Source organism: Cervus canadensis, chromosome 7, assembly GCF_019320065.1.
Source record: "Cervus canadensis isolate Bull #8, Minnesota chromosome 7, ASM1932006v1, whole genome shotgun sequence".
Lineage (NCBI taxonomy): Eukaryota > Metazoa > Chordata > Mammalia > Artiodactyla > Cervidae > Cervus > Cervus canadensis.
Genome location: NC_057392.1, coordinates 25,638,975 through 25,662,396, shown reverse-complemented (window position 1 = coordinate 25,662,396; position 23,422 = coordinate 25,638,975). Strand labels below are relative to the sequence as shown.

General features: G+C 51.7%; 1 protein-coding gene across 6 annotated transcripts in view; it reads right to left on the bottom strand.

Moving 5' to 3' along the window:
* DOP1B (DOP1 leucine zipper like protein B) overlaps positions 1 to 23,422 on the bottom strand; it is a 132,699-nt gene that overhangs the window by 78,511 nt on the left and 30,766 nt on the right. For 5 of the 6 annotated variants that reach the window (XR_006270533.1, XM_043474687.1, XM_043474688.1 and 2 more), the window contains exons 3-9: positions 19,631 to 19,812; positions 19,060 to 19,230; positions 10,001 to 10,190; positions 7,497 to 7,595; positions 7,050 to 7,173; positions 4,942 to 5,051; positions 3,275 to 3,389 (exon numbers count right to left, since the gene is read on the bottom strand). Coding sequence is in view for 5 of the 6 variants with exons in the window: in XM_043474687.1 (XP_043330622.1) it covers positions 3,275 to 3,389; positions 4,942 to 5,051; positions 7,050 to 7,173; positions 7,497 to 7,595; positions 10,001 to 10,190; positions 19,060 to 19,230; positions 19,631 to 19,812 (991 nt within the window). In the remaining variant the exon portion in view is untranslated. The remainder of the gene's footprint in view (positions 1 to 3,274; positions 3,390 to 4,941; positions 5,052 to 7,049; positions 7,174 to 7,496; positions 7,596 to 10,000; positions 10,191 to 19,059; positions 19,231 to 19,630; positions 19,813 to 23,422) is intronic. The other variant, XM_043474691.1, reaches the window with a different exon arrangement.

Below are 23,422 nucleotides of genomic sequence, written 5' to 3'. Positions count from 1 at the left end.
TCAAGTAAGGAGCAACGTCCTAACAAAGAGAGCTCAGGCTATGCAGTCAGACTCCAGAGTTTCAGTCCCAGCTCCTCGGTGGGCCCTGGAAAATGACTCAGACTTGCTCCACCCTAGTCTCCATCTGCAGAATATGTATACTCAGAAAAGTTACTCAGGGTTTTTGGAGGTATGATGTATGCATGGATGTATATTAATGATGTGTGTGTTTAGTCACTCAGTCGTGTCCAACTCTTTGCGAGTTGGTCTGTAGCCTGCCAGGCTCCTCTGTCCATGGAATTCTCCAGGCCAGAATACTGGAGTGGGTAGCCATTCCCTTCTCCAGGGGATCTTCCAGACCAAGGGGTCAAACCTGGGTCTTCTGCACTGCAGGTAGATTCTTTATTGTCTGAGCCACCAGGGATGGATGGATGTGAGAGCTGGACCATGAAGAAGGCTGAGCGCTGAAGAATTGATGCTTTTGAACTGTGGTATTGGAGAAGACTCTTGAGAGTCCCTTGGACTGCAAGGAGATCCAACCAGTCAATCCTAAAGGAGATCAACACTGGATATTCATTGGAAGGACTGATGCTGAAGCTCTAATACTTTGGCCACCTGATGCAAAAAGCCAACTCATTGGAAAAGACCCTGATGCTGGGAAAGACTGAAGGCAGGAAGAGAAAGGGATGACAGTGGATGAGATGGTTGGATGGCATCACCGACTCAATGGACATGAGTTTGACCAAACTCTGGGAGATAGTGATGGACAGGGAAGCCTGGTGTGCTACAGTCCATGGGGTCGCAGAGAGACACGACTGAGTGACTGAACAACAACAACACATATTAATGATGCACAAAATGATTGCCCCCCAAATGTCACTGTTTTTATTAACAACAGTTAGGACGCATTAGGACCACAGTCTCCCTTCTGTCTAACTTGACCAGAAGCCTACTTCTCCCTTTATTTGCCTAGAGGTTAGCACCTCCCCTGCTGCACAGATGCCCCATGCCCGTCTCTGAAAGCATCAAGGAAAGGTCCCTGTCCTGACGCCTGATGGAGAGGAACTTCACTAACACTCTCCGCTCCTGTTCTCTGCAAACAGCACCTCAGCAGCGGGCTGTCCTGAGCAGATGGCTCAGAGGACACCATCAAGACTGAATCCGGGGCAGAAGAAGGGCTTTCCTGGCCAGTGACGCTGTTCAAGGCATGAGATGCTGATTTCTCAGGGTGATTGGACACTGGAGCAGTTTCTTTTCTTTTTTTTTAAAGCAAGCACTTTCCCCGACCGATGCCCAGAGGACCACAGTGCATAAAGGGGGAGCCTTCCCGACCCAGAGTCTAGTTTAACCTGAGGCCTGAGACAGATGGGCTCTAGGCGGGGCGTTTACAACCAGCCTCCTGTTTACATTTCTTGAGGAAAGGAGGCAGGTGGGCTGGAGGCTGGATATTTACCATCAGCCTCCTGTTTGCACTTCAAAATAGAAATAACAGCAGAAATAGGGTAAAGAGCCAGGCTTCCTTCCTGTTTTAAGACAGCCGTGGGCAGGGACAGAGGGGCTGAGCTCCATTTGCATAAAGGATGATGAGTTCACGTATTTCCCCTCCTTGGGGCAAGGGAGACACTGCACAGGCACAAGAAGGCTCCTTGTGGGGTCAAAAGAGGGGGGGCACCATCCCATAATATGTAATGCTAAGCCTCCCCCCGCTGGCCTTTGGGCTAGAATCCATCTTGGGAAAAAGTTGCACACGCATGTTGGGAAGGGTCCTTGGGCTCGACGGGTGTGGGAAAAGAAATCAGGTAACTGGCCAGAGGCAAACGAAGACCTGGAGGAACGGCCCTATGCAGATGATTTAACCACCTCTCTACCGCTCTCCTCACGAGATGGGCCACCCACACCCTTCCTCTGCCTTACTGATGGACTTGACGTGTGCATGCTCAGTCGTGCCCGACTCTTTGCGACCCCCTGGACTGTGGCCCACCACGCTCCTCTGTCCATGGGACTTCCCAGGCAGGAATACTAGAGTGGATTGCCATTTCCTTCTCCAGGGGATCTTCCCAACCCAGGGACTGAACCTCGGTCTCCTGCATCTCCTGCATTGCAGGCGGATTCTTTACCACTGAGCCATCGGGGAAGCCCTCTCTCTGCCTTCCTTCTGCCTTAACTAAGTGAGCTGTTTCTCTGCGTGCTCTCCCGCTTGTTGTTCTGAGTCTCTAATGATACAGTTTGTACCTGTTTTTACAGCTTTTGCCTCTTTGACAAATGCATTTTTCAATGGCGGCAAGGGCCAGTGGAGTTTTGCTTCTTGCCTCTAGCCCTTGCTGGACTACTGGCCAGGATTCCTGGCTTTCATCCAGGATACCCAGGTTCAATTCCTGGGCAGGGGTCTAAGATCTCGCTTCAAGTCACCACTCACTGCTGTCTCTCCGAAATCAGACCCGCCTTCATGTGACAGAGGAAAAGACTGAGGCCTACACAGCAGAAAGAGCTTGTCTGGACTCCCAAGGCAAAAAGACAGAGGAGGGTCCCCTGTTTTCTTGAGAATACAACCAAAGCCATTTAACTGAAATACGGTCTCACAAAGTCAGTACTGTATGTACCCTGCAGGCACGTGTGCCAGTGAGCACAACAGCTCAAAGGTACTTTCCTAAAATAAAAATTCAAGGAATTGTGCAAAAAATCTAAGGAGAAACTGCCTGCAAAGGTGAGAGATCTGTATTCGATCCCTGGGTTGTGAAGATGCCCTGGAGATGGATATGGCAACCCACCCCAGTATTCTCGCCTGGAGAATCCCAAGGACAGAGGAGCCTGGTGGGCTATAATCCTACAGAACGTGGGATTGCAGAGAGTTGGACACGACTTAAGCGACTTAGCAGCAGCAGCAAATAGTGAAAACTGAAGCACAGAGCATGACTGAAGTCCCTCGAGATTCTAAAATTCCGAAGATTAAACTGTATTCTAAACAACAGGGTGGCTTCCCTTGTAGCTCAGTCGGCAGAGAATCCGCTGGCAATGCAGGAGACTTGCCTTCAATGCAGGAGACCTGGGTTAGATTCGTGGGTTGGGAAGATCCCCTGGAAAAGGGAATGGCAACCCACTCCACTGTTCTTGCCTGGAGAATCCCATGGATGGAGGAGCCTGGCAGCCTGCAGTCCACAGGGTCACCAGAGTCAGACCCAAATTGGCAACTAAACCACTACCAAACAATGGGGTGATTGCACGTCACCGATATTTAACTCCCTCTCAGCAGGGAAGCCTCCTTTGGCACGTGATGGTAGAGCACGTCTAGTGTTACCTATTTCCGGCTTGTCAAGCAGACTGACGAGGATGCGGAAAGGCTTCAGGTACCCGTGGTGACGCTCCTCTACGTTGGTGTCAACGAACTTCTGGTGCAGGATCTCAGCCAGACCCTGTTATTGTTGATTAAAAAAAAAAAAAAAAAGCCACACATTAGGGTATTATATACAGTGTAGTGTTGATGGCTTATGGTGAACGGTGTTGGATTCGGAATCTCCAGAGGAGAGGGTTTTGCTTTGGGACCAGAGACTTGGCTTCAGTCACTCAGAGCTTCGTGCAGCAAAAGCTTTATTACAGTGAAAAGTGGACAGAGAAACACTTCTGACACAGACATCAGAAGCGGGTGGAGTTCGGGTGGGGCTTTATATACTTTTTTAGTCGGTTACTAACAGTAGAAAGGTCTTACCAGACCCACTGCCTCAACATACCTCTTAAGATAACAGGATGAGTCAGAAGTTTCTTAAGGAAAAGAAACATGTCCTTGAGCAGGATACACTGTTGCTATATAATCATTAGCATAGAGTTTAAGGAAAAACATACCCTTGAGCAAAATGAGTTGTTTTGCTGTGTAATCATTACCTCTGGGTTTAAAGAAAGTTAAAAGAAATAGATTGTTGTCATAACAACTCAAGAGTTTAAGAAAACAAAAAAACATCTTATGTGACTAAGATGAAGGAATGTAGAAAAAAAAAAGTTTGTCCCTTTCTCCTTGAGGGCCCGGACTCCTTATCAACCTACTTAAGAATCAGCTGTCTCTCAAAAGAGACACAGATGTAAAGAATAGACTTTTGGACTCTGTGGGAGAAGGCAAGGGTGGGATGATTTGAGAGAATAGCACTGAAACATGTATATTATCATATGTGAAACAGATTGCCAGTCCAGGTTTGATGCATCAGGGCTGGCGCACGGGGATGACCCTGAGGGATGGGATGCGGAGGGAGGTGGGAGGGGGGGTCAGGATGGGGAACACATGTACCCCCATGGCTGATTCATGTCAATGTATGCCAAAAACCACTACAATATTGTAAAGTAATTAGCCTCCAATTAAAAAAAAAAAAAAGAATCAGCAGTCTCGGAGTGACACTACGGGTTGTCCTAGCTGTTGAACACTCTGGGGCAGAAGTAAAAGCAGTCACACGGCACGAGAGGAGAACCCGTGGCCCTCCACACCATGGGTCTTGCATCCTCAGGTTCAATCATCCAGAGACGGCAAATATTTGGGGAAAAAAAATTCCAGAAAGTTCCCAAAGGCAAAACTTAAGCATGCCAGGCACTGGCAACTACTTATATAGCATTTACACTGTGTTCTGCAACATATTTACATAGCATTTATGTCACAAATCATCTAGAGGTGGTATCACAAGTAATGTAGAGATGAGTTAAGGTACACGAGAGGATGAGCATATGTTACATGCAAACACCAGGCTGTGTTATATATATGAGGGACTTGAGCATCTGTGGATTTTGGTATCCACAGGGTGGGGGTGGGGAAAGGGCTGGAACCAGTCCCGTGGATTCCAGGGGATGACCACACATGGACTTTTCCCAATTGCGTACGAAGGCACGGGCCCCATGTTTACTCTGAGGTCCCACAAGGAACCCCACCAAAAAACCACAATTAGGAAGGTCCTGATTGGGATCCCCTTTCCAGAAATGCTCCTTTACCTCAACTAAAAGATCCTTGGAGTATTTCTCAAAAAAATACACGGACTGGTCTTCATAAGCATTTGAGACTTCAGATTCGGGCACGATGGTATTTCCTTTAATATCAGAACCTATAAAAGAACCATGAGATGTAAAGAAATCTACATGTTTAGAGAACATCTTATCGTGCAAAGGTCTTATGCTCTGGTATTTCAAAAAATAGAACTCCTCCAACAGAAAACCAAAATCAGATCCAGCGAAACCAAGTCCTGTCTTTCTGACAGTGGTGTGCCAGGGATCAGACAGGCAGAATTCCATTTCAACGGACCTCAGTTGAGTTTACCCAAGAATTCATCCTGACTGTCTTTGACAAATATGATTATAAGAATCAAACAGAATGACTATCATTTGTGAAAACCAGTGCCTACTTGTTCAGCAGTATGAGAAATCAAGGTATTCTCATCTGTAGGCCCTTATTTTGAGCCATGGCTAAGTCTCTAAAGGGCTTCTCTGGTGGCTCAGAGGTTAAGAGTCTGCCTGCAACGCGGCAGACCTGGGTTCGATCCCTGGGTCAGGAAGATCCCCTGGAGAAGGAAATGGCAATCCACTTCAGTATTCTTGCCTGGAGAATCCCATGGATGGAGGAGCCTGGTGGGCTACAGTCCACGGGGTCGCAAAGAGCAGACACAACTGAGTGACTTCAAGGTTCAAGGTTAAGTCTCTAAAGTCCTTAGGGCAAGGCACAGCATCTTTCTAAGCAGAGAGTCTGGACTCCTGGGGTCATGGCTTATTCAAGTGGAAGCTGTTACTGAGCTTGGGTCCCAGGTCCTCCCTACAGACAAGGTGCTGAGCCCCCCTGGAAGGGAGCTGTGCATTTGACAAAATCATCCTTTTAACAAAAAATGTTTAAAGAGCCTGTAAATATCCCTCTGGAGAGCCTTCATAAGCTTCCATGCTATGACTTCGGAAAGTTTTATAACCAGGGGAAGAAAGGGTTAAGAGGACTTTCTGACATTGATATGCCAGGTGGCACAGTGGTAAAGAATCCGCCTGCCAAGCAGGAGACGTGGGTTTGATCCCTGGGTGGGGAAGATCCCCTGGAGAAGGCAATGGCAACCCACTCCAGTATTCTTGCCTGGAGAATCCCATGGACAGAGGAGGCTGGTGGGCTACAGTCCATGGGGTTGCAAAGAGTCGGACACGACTGAGCAACTGGGCACCACGAGGGTTAAAAAGAAAAAAAGCTAAGAAGCAGAGGATTTTCAGGTCAGTGAAAACCCGGGAGACGTGTATTATTAGAGACCTTTGTCTAAACCCACAGAATGCACAGCGCCAAGTGGGAATACACGGGGGCGGGGGGGGCGGTGCGGCTGAGATGATGACAACGTGTCGGTGCAGGTCCCTCAACTGTGAGAAACGTGCCGCTCTGCTAGGGGATGCTGGTTGCAGGGAGCCCCGCGTGCATCTCGGGGAGAAGGGCTAGATGGGAACTCTCCATACCTTCCTCTTAGGTTTGCTGTGACATTAAAACTGCTCTAAAAGAATAAAGTCTTAAAAGAGACGCTCTGGAGTCCTTTCACAATCACTCTGTACACCATCTCCTCAGGGACATGACCTTGGGAATCTGCGACACTCAGAAAGTGCTACCTGTTAGGCCCTGGGATCTCCTGAGCTTGTCCCCATGAAGCCTTTCAACTGACAGTCAAGGGCTCTTTTCCTGCAGTCTGGCCACAAGAAAACACGTGCACAGAAGCATGAACCGGGGTTCCCACGTGCTCCGGAAGTCACCCAAAGAAAGTGAAAGTGTGAGTCGCTCAGTCGTGTCTGACTCTTTGCGGCCCCATGGACTGTAGCCCGCCAGTCTCCTCTGTCTGTGGGATTCTCCAGGCAAGAACACTGCAGTGGATTGCCATTTCCTTCTCCAAAAGATCCCGTTACTTCCCTGCATTTTCTATACTGACTGCAAAATAACCAAAGCAGCGGGCTAGACGGCAGAACTCTGATGACCAACTGACAGCTGGGTCTGCATGCCATCTTCCCACACTGACGACATCCAGAAATGCATCACCACGATTAGAACTGATTCCCCAAACCAGCACCTTCCCTCTGGCTCTCCAGCCCCTACGTACCAAGTAACCAGGCGTAAAGCCTTCTGTTCAGAGACATATCCCGCCTCAGGAGGGTCTGAGTGGAAGCTGAGAGGATGCGCACGATGTCAGATCTGAGCAGGGGGATGGCTCTCTCACTGGAATCCTAGGAGGAGGATGGAGGAAACTTTACTGCAAGGTGATGACACAGTAAATCGCTGGCCTTCTGACATGCGGACCCTCTTTACCAGCCCGCACAGCTTTATCTTCAAGAGGGGTTCTCAAAAGGGGTGGGTTCTTCACATGCTGCCCAGGGCAGAATCTTGATTCTGCTATGGAGACACCACCCGCACAGAAATGAGCTGACCGCGGATAGCGGTCACCGAGTGCCTGCCCGCCCCTCCTGACAAAACGGCTCGGGTCTCTCCCGCCAGCCCCACGGCCTCGGGGAAGACCAGCACTGCCCCTGGAAGAACACAGATGGCTCACCAGACAGGTATAAAAGGGGAAGAAGAACAGGACAATCTCCAGGTTATTTCTTTGCACCAGCACGTTTGAGTCCAACAGGGACGCACATAAGGACTTGATCTGCAAAGGACAAAACGCCATGAACATTTCACACCCAAGACACTGAACATCATCGGCAGCTATTCTTTTTAGTCGTAAAAATGAAAACAACTTTTCCTGGTCGTCTTGAAACCACCATGTTAACGTCATGTGGAACAGAACAACACGGTGTAAACATGGGAAACGGTTCTAGCTCCAGACGTTAAGTGGGGGTTCTGTGTCGTGGGGAAGACCTCGATGTTCCATTTCAGAAGTGGAGGGGCTTGGCCCAGATGGCCAGGCTCTAAGACCTCAGATCCTACAATCCCAGAAAGAAATATTTTTAGGTTCCATAAGGGACCTCCGACTATACTAAAACTCTAATGACATCCAGCCAAATGGTCTCCAAACCAATTCAGTGCGGATTTTGAGGGTCCTTTCTGAGGCAGATAGATGTGCTACAGCTGCAGGATAGAAAACCAGGCATAAGAAGAGTTTTAGCAAAAAGCTGTGAGAACCGGGAAGAGGAGAGGGTAAGATCGTTCAACTGGGGGAACAGCGAAGCTTTGTGGGGAAGCTGAGCTTGAAAGACAGGCCAGATGGACACTGAGATGGGAGGGAAGAGACAGGCAGTGAACGTGGGACGAGGGAGGGACCGGCTCGAGCAAAGACGGCGTCACAGACGTGTCAGGTCAGGAGGGGCAGTGGGCTCTGGGAGCGCAGACGGCCGGGAGGGGAGTCAGGCCTGTGGGGGCCTGGGAGCAGACTATCAGGATACTCCTGAGGACGGACTTTTATCTGCTGGCAGCAGGTAATTTTTCAAGCACAGAAAAGATCTAAGGAAACCTATGCTTCAGCAAAGCGAAATCTCGTAGCAACCAAAAAAGCACTGGATGGGAGAGGGAAGAGATGGGGAGAAATCAGTTAGAAAATTACATGATAGTCCGGGAACAAGACCGAAGGAGCCAAAGCAGGGAGGTGAAAATGGAGGAAGAGAATAAGGGGCAGAGAAGGAGGGAGTGTGTCTGTGAGGGTATCCTCTGTCCTAAGCATCGGACGACGTCCCTTCATCACTCTTTTCCTCGGAGAGCCCCACAGGAAGATCTATTATTTCCACGGTGCAAAGTGGAATGGATTCAGAGGGGTAAGGAATCGCTGCCCGCTTTCTTAACGCTGAATTCAGTGTTGAACGTGTTCAGTTTGAAGCGAAGTCTACCACTAGGTGGCGACAGACTGCACGCCATTAAACAAGTGTTAAGTTAGGGAGAATTGCTGTGACTCAGAGCAGAACTGATGCTTTTGAACTGTGGTGTTGGAGAAGACTCTTCAGAGTCCCATGGACAGCAAGGAGATCCAACCAGTCCATCCTAAAGGAAATCTGTCCTGAATATTCATTGGAAGGACTGATGCTGAAGCTGAAACTCCAATACTTTGGCTTCCTAATGCAAAGAACTGACTGGAAAAGACCCTGATGCTGGGAAAGACTGAAGGCAGGAGGACAAGAGGATGACAGAAAATGAGATGGTTGGCTGGCATCACTGACTCGATGGACACGAGTCATGAGTTTGAGCATGAGTTTGAGCAAGCTCTGGAAGTGGTGATGGACAGGGAAGCCTGGCGTGCTGCAGTCCATGGGGTCGCAAAGAGTCGGACACGACTGAGCTGAACTGAACTGAAGTTTGGGAGTGTTTCCCTGATAGCTCAGTTGGTAAAGAATCCGCCTGCAATGCAGGAGACCCTGGTTTGATTCCTGGTTCAGGCAGATCAGCTGAAGAAGGGATAGGCTACCCACTCCAGTATTCTTGGGCTTCCCTGGTGGCTTAGCTGGTAGAGAATCTGCCTGCAATTCAGGAGACCTGGGTTCGACCCCTGGGTTGGGAAGATCCCCTGGAGAAGGGAGAGGCTATCCACTGCAGTATTCTGGAGTGGAGAACTGGAGAAGTTTGGGGAGAAAAGACAACAGATCTGAGAAATTCCGTTTTCAAGGTCATGAGAAGGCAGGTCACCTCCAGGGAAGAAGGCCTGGGGCCAGACCCCTGACGAGCCTGGACAACGTAGGTGTGCGAGCAGCCGGAGGAGAGGAGGACACATGGCAGGACGGCGGGAGCCAGAGGAGGGAGCCGGTTTGCAGGTGGTGGTCAGCGGTCAGCGTGATGGAGGTGGGGGTGTGGGGGCTGAAAACACGGCTGCAGCTCAACAGCAGACCGCCAGCCGGGGGCTGTCAGGACCCACCTGTATTGCAGAAGCCGCGGGGTCTCCTGAAGGGCCCTGCTCAGGTGTGAGCAGCACGTGTGAACACGCACGTGGTGATGCAGGTGTCAGAGACCCGCGTCCTCACGGGGGCCGCACAGTGAGGCCGCCTCCTCGCCTGCCCAGTCTCTCGGAACACCTCTGCTCCCCGCAGTGCCTGCCCGCCCCCCACCCCCTGCCAGGACTGGGGCACCCACCGTGAGCTGGTAGTCAGTCCCCAGCATGTACTTCTGCTCCCGGCCGGGTGCTCCCCGGTTGATGTGGCCCACCACGAAGAGCGAGGCGGGCAGGCGGATGGACGGGCTGGCCAGGACACTCCCCCAGAGGGCGGCGTAGAAGACCTCCCTGCCGACCACCAAGGACAGCCTCAGCAGCAGCGCGTCCGTCCTAGGACGGGAGAGCACAGCGTCAGGGCGCGTCCCGCGGGCCAGGCAAACGCCACCTTCCTCATTCTGAGCTGCCGCGGCCGCCGCATGCCCCTTTGGTGTCTGTCCGTCCGCCTGCTGGCAGTCACTGAAAACTGAATTTGCTAGGACAAACAGGTCACCAAGAGGGGCCGTGTCTTGGCTGAAGGGCAGCATCTGACCGGTCATGTTCCTCTGGGGGCACAGAGATCCGTCTCCACCTCTGGCCTCGCCACGGATGTCACCCTGCTTGTGGGAGGCGGGCCCACTGCCCCAAGGAGATGAGCAGACCGGCCTCCCTGTATAAAAAGCATGAGGAGCCATTAATGCGCCAAAAAAGCAAAACAAAACAAAGGCTGACATGACTGATTAAAGACCTAAGTAATGATAAAGACTTCCATAGTGGCTCAGACAGTAAAGAATCCGCCTGCAATGCAGGAGACCTGTGTTTGATCCCTTCATCGGGAAGATCCCCTGGAGAAGGAAATGGCAACCCACTCCAGTATTTTTGCCTGGAGAATCCTATGGACAGAGGAGCCTGGTGGGCTACGGTCCATAGGGTCGCAAAGAATCTGACACGACTGAGCGACTCTCACTCACTCACTCAGTGATAAAGACATCCCTGACTGGAGCATGGCCCCACACGTGCCCAGGGACACTGGACTTCAGAAATACTGGGGACAGTGGCTGCCTGGGCCTCCCACCCCCTGGCATGTTCTAGAAGGTCTGGGGCCGTTTTCCCGACAATCTGCCCCCAGCACCTCCACACCCTGGCTCCCACTGTGGGAAGCCCTCCTGTGGGCCACCTGCATGGATTCAGGTCTTATCTTTACCTGGGATGCCAGGACATCACATCAGCACTTGGACGGACCTCCTGGGAGAGAAGCAGCGTGGTGTGTGCGTGCATGCGTGCGTGCGTGTGTGTGTGTGTGTGTGGTGTGTGGTGTGTGTGTGGGGGGGGGTGTGGGCTTGTTTTTCCACCGACACGGACCGATGCGGGCCCCCCTCCGCTTGGGGGGCGCCTGCGGCTAGCGGGGCCCTTTCCCTCAACTGTGACAACGCAACTTGTGGGCCTGGTGATGGCACTCATCAGTACAACAGTGGAGGCAGCTCCCACAAGGGGATTTCACTTAAGGAGGGGGTCTGACTCGAAATCTGAAATGATTCCGTCTTTCACATGCTTTCTATTTGCATCGACCACAGGGGGGAAAAAAAAAGACAGGCGGACAAGACCAGTATAAAGCAGTGGGGTTTTGGAATCAGCAATCCTATATCTGCTTCCTGGCACTGGAGCCTGGGACAAATGAAAGCCGTGTGCATGTCATCTCTCAGCCGTGGCACAGAAAAGGGGTGAAAATGCACAAGTGTCTCTTGAGTATACTCAGCATGGGTCTGCTCTGGTGGCTGACCCTCCCCATTGCCCAGATGAGCATCTGACACATAGCTGGCCCTCCAGAAAACTGTCAGACGAATGCTACTCTCTCCTTTTTACTGTGACCCATGCTGCCTGCAGCTTGCTCTTGTTGATCAGCCACTAAGTCACGTCCTACTCTTTGTGACCCCATAGACCGCAACACACCGGCCTCCCTGTCCCTCAGCATCTCCCGGAGTTTGCCCAAGTTCAGCTTGCTCAGTGTATACTTAAACATTTCGTACCAAAAAACATCTACTACCTTTCAACATTAAAAATTAATTCTGTTTTCCTTAAATCTAGTGTGAACCTTTTTGACTCATAAAATATTCGTAGCGAATGATGCAGAGGAAAAAAAAAAAATGAAGAAGCATCAGAAACAGCCAAATGCTTAGAAGGACACAGAATGGTTTAGTGGCTAAAGGTACTGATCAGCCTTCTATCAAGGCTGAGCCAACAAATACAGCTTATCTCTGCCCAGCTCTGAAAACCACCAAAAGCCCTAATTTGGGGTAGAAGCACTGTTCAGCAGCTGCGGTTAGTGAGCGGGGCAGACGGGTCACTGTGGACACAGCGGACGGACAGGACGGTCCAGAGCTAGGAAGGGATTCCCACAGCAGCAGATTAATCCAGGAAGCCCCCGGAGAGCTCCCCTCTCCAGGGTCCCTATCACACAAGACCAAAGCCAAGCTAAAACCCATCACAAACACTACAGTGTGGACACTGCTGTCTCCTGCCCCTTACTTACAAAAGCGTATCCCCAAAGCATGTTCCATGGAACACTGGCTATGGTAGAGGGGGTTCCACCGTCCAAGAGCCTGGGGAATGCCACTTACGCTATCCCTTCTTCAATATTCAGAGAACACTGCCCACTTTTCTTTATTAAAGAAACGGGCTTCCCTTGTGGCTCAGCTGGTAAAGAACCCACCTGCAATGCAAGAGACCTGGGTTCGATCCCTGGGTCGGGAGCCTAGAGGGCTACAGTCCATGGTGTCACAAAAGTGTTGGACACGACTGAGCAACTAAACAACAAGACTGCTATGGAGACCAAAGTAAAGAGCAGGATAACTGGGGTCAAAAGCCAAAGTCAAAGTCGCTCAGACGTGTCCGACTCTTTGCGACCCCATGGACTGTATAGTCCATGGAATTCTCCAGGCCAGAATACTGGAGTGGGTAGTCTTTTCCTTCTCCAGAGGATCTTCCCAACCAGGGATCGAACCCAGGTCTCCCACACTGCAGGCGGAATCTTTACCAGCTAAGCCACAAGGGAAGCCCAAGAATACTGGAGTGGGTAGCCTATCTCTTCTCCAGCAGGTCTTCCCAACCCACGAATCGAACCAGGGTCTCCTGCGTTACAAGCAGATTCTTTACCAACTGAGCTATCAGGGAAAGAAAAAAAAAAAAGGCTGATTAAACTCATATCACCTTAACTGTGAAGTTCCAAAATAAGCGTGCATGGTTTAGCATCCAGAATGGAAATCTTCTCTATTTAAAATCAACAGTTAATAAAACGAAACACACACACCAACCCCGAACCCCTTCTTCAGTCACTTTAGCTGCTGCTTTTGTCCTCTGTGGACGCAAGCTCATTCCTACGACATTGACACTCTTCTACTCAACCGACAGCCAGTGAGGAAGGCAGGCTGTGTGCCGCAGGCCCCGGGCACTTCCTGACTCTGGCCGGATGGTCACTTGCTGAATGGACCCTCGTGGAAGCTGAACTGTCATGAGACCAAATAGCCTGGGGCATGACCATCTGAACCAGCAGGGCAATAACAACAGCGCCCTGTACCACATCAGATACATGCCAAATACGGGGGAAATCAACCCCCGAATACTCACTGGAAGGACCGATGCTGACGTTGATGCTGCAACACTTTGGCCACCTGATGCGAACAGCTGACTACTGGAAAAGACCCTGATGCTGGGAAGGATTGAAAGTCAAAGGAGAGGAGGGCAGCAGAGGATGAGATGGTTGGATGGCATCACCAATTCAACGGATGTAAACCTGGGCCAACTCTGGGAGACTGTGAAGGAGAGGGAGGCCTGGCGCGCTGCAGTCCGTGGGGCTGGGGTTGCAAACAGTTGGACGAAACTTAGCGACTGAACAACAGGGGGGAGAAAACTCTGGGACCAGCAGGGCTTCATCAGCATGGTGCTGGCCTTGGCCAGAAGAGAGGCCAGTTAAGATTTGCCCACTGCCATTTAAATCAGGGTTTCTCATCCTGTATCATGTGGACCCCTGGGGCTGGGCCCTCCTTTGCAGTGGGGGCAATCGTGTGCATCCTGGGACGTTCAGGCACACCCTTCACCTCTACCCACGAGATGCCAGGAACGCCCGCCCCACCCCGCTGTAACACCCAAAAAATGTACTCAGGTGTCGCCAAGTGTCCCCCTGGGGCCGGAGCCACCCTAGGCCGAGAGCCACGGAGTTCAAGGGACATGTCTGGGGAGCCGGGTTTTGCCTGCTTTCCAACCACGAACCCTGTCTTCCTCGTATAGCAACCCACAGCAAGCCACGCGGGCACCTCGTGTGCACTTTACAAAAGAGATTCTGGGTGGGAGTGGTTTGTGGACATCAAAGGGTTATTAAAAAGCCAGGGTGAGTAACGAGTCCAAACACCGGCCAAAATCTCCATTGCCTTATGGTTCACTGACAAACATGGACCAGAAACGGCCCCCGCCTCCACGAAACCCATGACTCAGCAGCGCCGACATGCTTACTCACCCACCCCTCAGCATCTTCCGCCCGCTCGGACATCATGACTGCCCCGCCCCCAGACCCTCTGCAGAGCATCTCCTGGGGGTTGGGTGGGGGGGGGTGTCTGACTCAATTCCTGAGGTTAGGAAGGGACCCTCTCAAACTGACCTGGATACATGTTTCGCTGGGCCCACACACCCACGCCCAGAGACCACACAACCCTGCCTCAGCCTTCACCTCGGAAGGCCGGTCGCTCGTACCCCTGAGCACTGCAGACGCCGGATCGGGCTTTGTGTCACAGCCGCGTGTACCCCGTGACTCACGGAGCTTTACTCAGCTCGCGGCTGAATGTTGAGAAATCATAATATTAGGAGAAAACACTTGTGCTCATCGGCTGGAGCAACTGTTCAAATGAACATTCATTGATCAGCCGGGAGAATATATAACAACACCCTGACTGCTGACAGGTTTCTGGTGTGATTCATTCTTACAGGTCAAAAAAAAAATTGCCTTACACTGTGGGAGCTGAAGTGCTCATCTTTAGATGATGGCGGGCAGTGGGGGGAAGCATTTACAGCAAATATCTGTTAGGAAAACATGAATGGACCAGAACTTCTAGAAAGAGCCTGGGGCTAGGAGTGAAGAGCAGAGTTGGGCAAAGGTTGGCTTGTTAACTCTGCATGACCCTGATTCTTCCTGAACCCACACGCCCACCCAGCCTCACAGGCCATGGTGCTGGGTTTAAAACAGCAACGAGACGGACGCTGCCTCCGAGGGAAGTGGATGCTAGTGACTCGGCAGGTCACCGAGGTGGATTCCCCGTGGGGAGGTGGAGAGCCACGACCCGTTCTGAGTGGAAACCTGAAACAGGCCAAGTGCATTTCAAACGCCAGGATGGATGCTTGCGACTTTAACGCACCTTGGGTCACCAGCCACCATCCTGCAAACATTCTGATTATTTGGTTTTTTTGAGGGGCGCACTCTGAGTGGGCCTTGGATGGATTCCCTGCTTCCACTCCATGCCCCCGACCCTCCAGCCACAGCTGACACCATAAGGCAAAGGTGGCATGGCTGGGACCCCTGGTGTGGGGAAGATTTGAGCAGGGCTTTGGATCATCACGTGGAAACTTGTGCAAGCATGCAGGTTTCTGAACCTCCTGGCCAGCTGCATGTGGGCTCTGGAAACGGGTCCTGTGAAGAGAGGTTCATCACTGGGGCATCACTCAGAACAGTTCACACCCTGGAAGTTGAGTTTTCACACTACAATTCTCCAGAAACGATTCTCTGTGTACATGCCATGGTCTGAATGGATAAATCCTCTCTCCCATTCCGAGTGAAAGACACTCAGCCGGGTCCACCTCTTTGCAACCCCATGGATTATACAGTTCATGGCATTCTCCAGGCCAGAATACTGGAGTGGGTAGCCCGTTGCCTTCTCCAGGGGATCTTCCCAACCCAGGGATCGAACTCAGGTCTCCCACATTACTGGCAGATTCTTTACCATCCTAAGCAGTGACCAAAACCACCACAATATTGTAATTAGCCTCCAATTAAAAGAAAGAAAAACAAACAGACACCACTGCATGAACTTCTATGCCTGTGAGCTTGCCAAATTTCTCCAAGGTGCTTGAAACTCATCAATGAAACCCAGCCTTGCTTTTTCATTTGGAAGCAGCCTAGTAAACAATGGGCTTCACCGGTGGCTCAGACAGTAAAGAATCTGCCTGCAATGCTGGAAACCTGGGTTCGATCCCTGGGTCGGGAAGATCCCCTTGGAGGAGGGCATGGCAAACCCCTCCAGGTATTCCAGGAGAATCCCCATGGACAGAGGAGCCGGCCAGGCTCCAGTCCGTAAGTTCTCGGAGAGTCGGACATGACTGAGCGACGAACGCTTTCACGCTCACGAGTATACAGAAGAAGGGAGCAGGAGGAGGAGCCAAGATGGCGGAGGAGTAGGACGGGGAGACCACTTTCTCTCCTACAAATTCATCAAAAGAATAACTGAACGCAGAGCAAGCTTCGCAAAACAACTTCGGATCGCTAGCTGAGGTCATCAGGCGCCCAGAAAAGCAGCCCATTGTCTTCAAAAGGAGGTAGGACAAAATATAAAAGATAAAAAGTGAGACAAAAGAGCTAAGGACGGAGATCCGTCCCGGGAGCTCTTAGGCGGCATTGCTTGGGGTAGGGTCCGGGCCTGAGTGCCCTGAGGACAATCGGAGGGAACTTCTGTGAGTTGCCAACTTGAATTGTGGGAGACCAAAAGAGAGAGAGTAAATTAACCGGCCCGAACACACTGCCGGCCGTTCGCAGAACAAAGAGACCGAGAGGGTCCAGAGAGGAGCTCGCAGGCTGCGGACCGGCCCAGCCCCGCCGGAGGCAGGAGGCAGGGGGGAGGGGAAGGTCGCGGCGAGACACAGGGCACAGGCACCCTACCGGCGCTGGCGGGGACTGGGGCAGGGGACGCGGAGGGCAGAAGGCGCATGCACCGGACTGGCGCCAGCGGAAACTGAGACTGGGTCCGCGGAAGGGAGGGGGCGCGCCACACCTGGGTAGAGTGCGCCCACCAAGCCCCTGGCTGCCTGGACCGCTCTGACGGGGAAGGCACAGAGAGCAGGCGCAGCTTTTCCTTCCGCGCTTTTGTGGAACACCCGAGGGCTGGAACCTCGCGCAGCGCGGGGCGCGCTCCATATAGAACAGCCGGGAGCCTGAGCAGCACAGACGGAGAAAGCAGCGTCAGCCCCTCACGGCAGCCCCAGCCCATCCCCGCGGCGCAAGCCTGTCCCCACAGCGCCAGCCTCTCCCTGCAGCGCAAGCCCCTCCCTGCCCCGCAGAGCGACGGAACTAGCTACCTGAATAAGAGTCCACCTCCGCCCACCTGTGTCAGGGCGGAAATGAGGCTCTGAAGAGACCGGCAAACAGAAGCCAAATAAACAAAGGGAACCGCTTCAGAAGGGACGGGTGCAACAGACTAAAATCCCTCTAGGAAACACCGACTACACCAGAGGGGCCTGTAGGTATCGAGAAGTGTGAGCTGGAACGAGGAACTATCTGAAACTGAGCCGAACCCACACTGACCACAACAGCTCCAGAGAAACTCCTAGATATAATTTTACTTTTTTCTCTTTTTTTTAATTTTTTAAATTTTTTTCTTTTTTTTCTTTTTTCTTTCTTCTCTTTTATTTTCCTTTAAAATCCCCTATTACTCCCCCATTACTCCTTAACTTTCATTTCCACAGACTTTTACGATTTTTTAATTAGGGGGAAAAAAAAATTTTTTTTTTTTTCTTTTTCTTTCTTTTTTTTTTCTTTTTTTTCTTTCCTTTTTCTCTTCTATTTTCTACTTTTCTTTTTCTCTTATTTCTTTTAAAGTCCTCTAGTACTCCTCTACTACTCCTTAATTTTCATTTTCAATACACTATAACCTTACAAAAAAAAAAAAAAGAAGAGAAGCCCTATTTTTAAACCGAAGATTATTCTCTCCCAATCTTGACTCTCTGTTTTCTACCTCAGAACACCTCTATTTCCTCCTTTCCCCTTCTCTTCCCAATCCAATTCTGTGAATCCTTGTAGGTGACTGGGCTACGGAGAACACTCTGGGAACAAACAGCTGCGTAGATCTGTCTCTCTCCTCTTGAGTCCCCCTTTTTCTCCTCCTGTTCATCTCTATCTCCCTCCTCCCTCTCCTCTTCTTCATGTAACTCTGTGAACCTCTCTGGGTGTCCCTAACAGGGGAGAATCTTTTAGCCATTAACCTAGAAGTTTTCTTATCAGGGCTGTATAGTTGGAGAAGTCCTGAGACTACAGGAAGAAGAAAACTGAAATCCAGAGGCAGGAGACTTAAGCCCAAAACCCGAGAACACCAGAAAACTCCTGACTACAATGGAACTTTAAGTAATAAGTGACCGTCCAAAAGCCTCCATACCTACACTGAAACCAACCACCACCCAAGAGCCAATAAGTTTTAGAGCAAGACATACCACGCAAATTCTCCAGCAACGCAGGAACATAGCCCTGAACATCAACATACAGGCTGCCCAAGGTCACACCTAACACATAGACCCATCTCAAAACTCATTACTGGGCACTCCATTGCTCTCCAAAGAAAAGAAATCAAGTTCCACGCACCAGAACACTGACGCAAGCTCCCCTAACCAGGAAATCTTGACAAGCCAATCGTCTAACCCCACCCACTGGGTTAATCCTCCACAATAAAAAGGAACCACAGACCTCCAGAATACAGAAAGCCCACTCCAGATACAGCAATCTAAACAAGATGAAAAGGCAAAGAAATACCCAACAGATAAAGGAACATGAAAAATGCCCACCAAGTCAAACAAAAGAGGAGGAGATAGGGAATCTACCTGAAAAAGAATTTAGAATAATGATAATAAAAATGATCCAAAATCTTGAAAACAGAAGAAGGGAGCAAAACTTCAGAACCTGACACGTTAAGAGGCAGAACCCCATCTCCTGCCGTCCACAGACCGAGAGACTCTGGGGAGCTCTCTTACCTCCTGACCCTCACCTGGAAATGTGGTAAAATTCGAAGGGGCACGCGGTACTTCGTCAGACAGAGATGCCACAGAAATGTGAACGTCAGCCTGACTTCTGCACCTACCCTGCTTCCGAGGTCTTCTCCGCATGTCTCCCCCATTTCTCACAAAGCAGGGGAATGAAACACAAGCGGGCAACCCCCCATACTGGGGGGCGGGGGGGCCAAGGACTCTGGCCGACACCCACCTGTCATAGATCTCGGAGCCCTCCTCCAGGCCAGGCAGCAGGCCGACAACAAAGGCCTGGAGGCTCGGCAGCAGCAGCTTCTGCAGCGGGAGGAAGTACTTCTCGTATAGGCCGAGCAGCACGGGTCTCACCGACATGGCTGCGTGTGCCAGAAGCGGGAACAGCCCGCAGCTTTGGGGACAGAGAAAAAAAAAGGGAGAGGAGGGAAAATGAGAGGCCTGCTCAGAAGCTCCGAGGGGTCAGCCAACCCCAGGGGGGTCTCGAGAGCCGCCAGCCGGCCGTCTATGCTGGTGACGGAGGTGTCCAGCCATCCAGGGACGGTCACCACGCAGTGCGGGCCCCGGGCAGGCCACAGGCAGTGTGCACACAGGGCATTTCAGCTCAGGGGGAAAAGTCAGGGAGGACGGACTCCGGAGGGCGGGCGCTGGGGGAACCTCCTGACGGACGGCTTCGTGGTGAACGGACGCATCCCTTCGTGTTTCCCTTTGTGCATCCTTTTCTGCTCTGGCGAACCAAAACATGGATTCCTTGGGGAACAGAAGAGGGAAGTCATGGGTGACGCTAGCATTACCTGTACAGGAACAAATCCTTGGCCAGCCATTTGGTCCCCACGATCTTAAAGATGATCTCGTAGGTTTCTAGGGCTTTTAAGTGCACGCCACTGGGCAAGGCGGGATGCAGGCACTGGGCTAATCTCTTGCTGATGACGAGCCGCCTGGGCAACAGGGAATATCTCAGGTTACTCTGCAGAGCCTGGAAAACAAGAGGAGAGGCAGGTGAGGAAGAAGGTGGTGACACAGACAGAGGGGCATGCAGCCACTGAGGCCGGGAAGAACCCAGCAGGCTGCGGCATGGGTGTAAGAGGCAGGATGTGAGCGGACAGGAAGACACAGGGACACTCCGGAGGGCTCAGGGTCCAGGGCTGCGAGCCAGCGTCGGGGAGACGGGGCTGGGGGAGCCCCTGGCATTGCTGAAGGGGACGCAGGGCGTGGATTCAAGACTGGGGGAGACCCTGAGTCCCTTCAACAGAGAAGGAAACGGTGACCCAGTCCAGCATTCTTGCCTAGAAAATCCCATGGACAGAGGAGCCTGGTGGGCTTCAGTCATGGGGTCGCAGAGACAGACATGGCTGAGCATGCCGTACATGGGTTCCCTCCAAAGGGCCTCTGTCTCCATCAGGCCAGCTTCCTGTGAAGCCGCGTGCTTCTGTCTGCGGAAGCCTCAAGTCTACACCCGCGACCAAGCAGGACACAGACCTCCGTGTCCCCAAGAAGAGCCCTGTGTGTGAGCTGCTGAAGGCCTGCATTTCCCATCAACCTCCCAGCTGCGCTACACGGCCAGATGTTCTGAGTGTGGTTCGGGGGGGTCGGAGGGGGTGGGGACCCAGCAGAGATTGGGAGCCATGTGCTTCTAGGCCAGGACTCCCAGCGTCTTCGCCAGTAAGTTCCACAGGAGGAAGTCAGATCCCTGCTGGTGTGGAATGACAGTCCCCACTCCTACCCCGAGCGGGCCTCCTCCAGCAGGACACGGACCTATGTGTGCGCTAAGTCACCCAGTCGTGTCCAGCTCTTTGCAGCCCCATAGACGGTAGCCCACCAGGCTCCTCTGTCCCCGTGGGATTCTCCAGGCGAGAATACTGGAGTGGGTTGCCACGCCCTCCTCCAGGGATCTTCCTGACCCAGGGCTCGAATTCCTGTCTCTTGTGGCTCCTGCATTGGCAGGCAGGTTCTTTACCACTAGCGCCAGCTAGGAAGCCAGGACTGTGGGCCTGGTCTGTGCTAGGGCGTCCCTGGGCGTTCGCTGCACCTGAGAAATACGGTGGGTGAACTTCCTCCTAACAGGGCGCCTCCCTCTTGGGGGCAGGTCCATGCTGTTCCTCACGGCATCGAGTGGCCACTCCGAGAGCGCTGGGTGGGTCCTCGTGACTCAGTCTTATACACCAAATGCCTGCCCTTCCCGTGGAACAATCCACATGACTCACACAAATATTTACTGAAAGCTGACAGGGTGAAGTCCACACTTCTTACAAAGCTGCTCAAGAAGGCCTCCACGGCGGACTCCAGCCCGATTCACCAGCCCCATCTCTCAATGCTTCGGCTTCACACTTTCTAACAACACAGGTCCACAGAGGACCCTGCCTGCCCCCCACCGACCCCAAGCAGCTCTGCCTGAATGTTCTCCTCACTGGACTCAGCTCAGCACCTACTCAGGGAGGCAGGAGCGTCCCCCCCAGGGCAGGGTGTCCGTGGAGCTGTGCTCCGTCGGGGTTCCACGTGTCACTGACGGGCAGCGTGGAGCTAAGCACCATCCGCTCCCGGGCTGAGCTGTGTGAGCTGTATGGGGCCAATCTGCCTTCTTCTCTGCTGTTCTCGAAACCTCTCTCTGCACAGTGACCCCTCCCAAGGCAGACAGCTCACAGGAACATCGCCCGACATGTGTCAGAGCCGTGTGGTCTCAGGCCCGTGACAGCTTGCTTTCTAGAAGCAAGGAAAATGATCTCAACTCTAACACACACTGAGGCTATGCAGGAGGTCAAGGGAAAAGAAGGAAAATGACATTTTCCACCAGAAGCATAGAGTAAACTGAACTCTCAAAATCAATAAAACTACCTCTAAAGAAAAAAAAACCAACATCTCGAGATCATCAAGAAATACCTTGAAATATTATTTGTAACAGTTGGATGACTTAAAAGAAAGGGAAAGCCAACCAGTGTCTTTTATTGTGCTCGTGTTCAAAAAAAAAAAAAAAAAATTGAGGCAGTGACCTGGCACGACGTGCTCTGACAGCAGATGAGAACTGAGGCGTTGAGGCCAAGAGAAGACGACCGTGGGAAACCCACAGGACAGAGCGCATCTGACGACTTTCGGACACGCAGAAAGGCAGGTGGGATCAGAACGCCCCACCTGGGCTCAACAGGTGTGAGCTGGCCGATCCTGATGACAAGGCTCTTAGGAAACCACGTCTGTGACCCACCGGGCTCTCAATACTCGGGTCCTGGGCTTTCTCCCTGATCCCAGAGGAGGAGAACCAGCCTGGCCTCGCCTGTTACATCCGTCAGGCAGAGCTCTTGCTGTTTCAGTCACAATCTCACTTCTGCTCAGCACGGTCTCAGGACCTCTGCTACTCGAGGTGCAGAAGATGGGCTGCCGCTCCTAAGGGGGTCACCTGGGACCCGCAAGTGTTTGTCCACCTCCGGCCCCAGGGCTATACACCAGCAGGATCTCATTTCTCCACACTTCTGAACACCGGGGTGGGCACCATGACCTACCCTGGCCAGTGAGCTGAGTGGCATCGTGTGTCACTCCCGGTACAGGCTTTAGAAGCCGACTTCAAGGCCCAATGGGTTTTCTTTGCCTGCTTCTAAGATCATGGAGACCCCGCCATGAACTGCAGCCCCTCCCAGACTGGGCCCCTGAGAAATTACAGACAGCAGAAACCACCCGCTGAGCAACAGAGGCAGAACTCAACCATGCTGTGAAAACCACTGAGCTGTTTGTTTTGGGGAATTGCTCATTACCATGGCATAACCTCCCCTCTCCTGACTGATACAAATCTTCCCATATAAATGGAATTACAAGGAAGCACAGCCATTCATTCCAAATGAACAAGGCTGGCTGCTATTGCTTTCTCCTTTAAAATTGTTACTCCATTTAATTTTGTTAAAGAAACATAACTGAGAACGGAGACCCTACCAGAACATGTGGAATGAATTGTTCACTGTACTCTGCCCACGCTAACCCAAGCAAACACATCATACCCGAGTCAGGGGTCAGGGCCTCTGAGTGACAGGTACGCTGAAGATGAAGAAAGCTGTCAGATTTGAAGACCAGCAAGAACAAAGGGGACAACAGAGGACGAGATGGTTGGAAGACATCACCGCCTCAAGAGACATGAGTTTGAGCAAACTCCGGGAGACGGTGAGGGACAGGGAAGCCTGGCGTGCCACAATCCACAGGGTCACAAAGAGTCAGAAACAACTGAGCAACTAAGAACAAAGGACAGAATCAGACAGTACTTAGAAAAACGAGGAGGTGCTCATCCTTTCTGATTAAAAAGAACACAAATTAAAACTTCTGTGAAGTGCTATTCTTTTCACCCATCAGATTGGCAAGTTAGATGAAACCACACAGGTTCAGGGGTAGAGCACAGACACCCAGAGATCATGAACTGGGTTCATCAAGCCCACAGTCAGGATTTGGTCAGACAGTATTTGCAAGCTTGCTCCTTGGAGCAGCTATGATACAGATTGCCCTCTGTACCACTCTCATCATGAATAATGGGACTAAAATAGTGCTTGGGTCATAGTGATTTTGTTAACACACTTCTCACAGAGGCTGGAATTTAATAAGTGCTTCAAAACTGA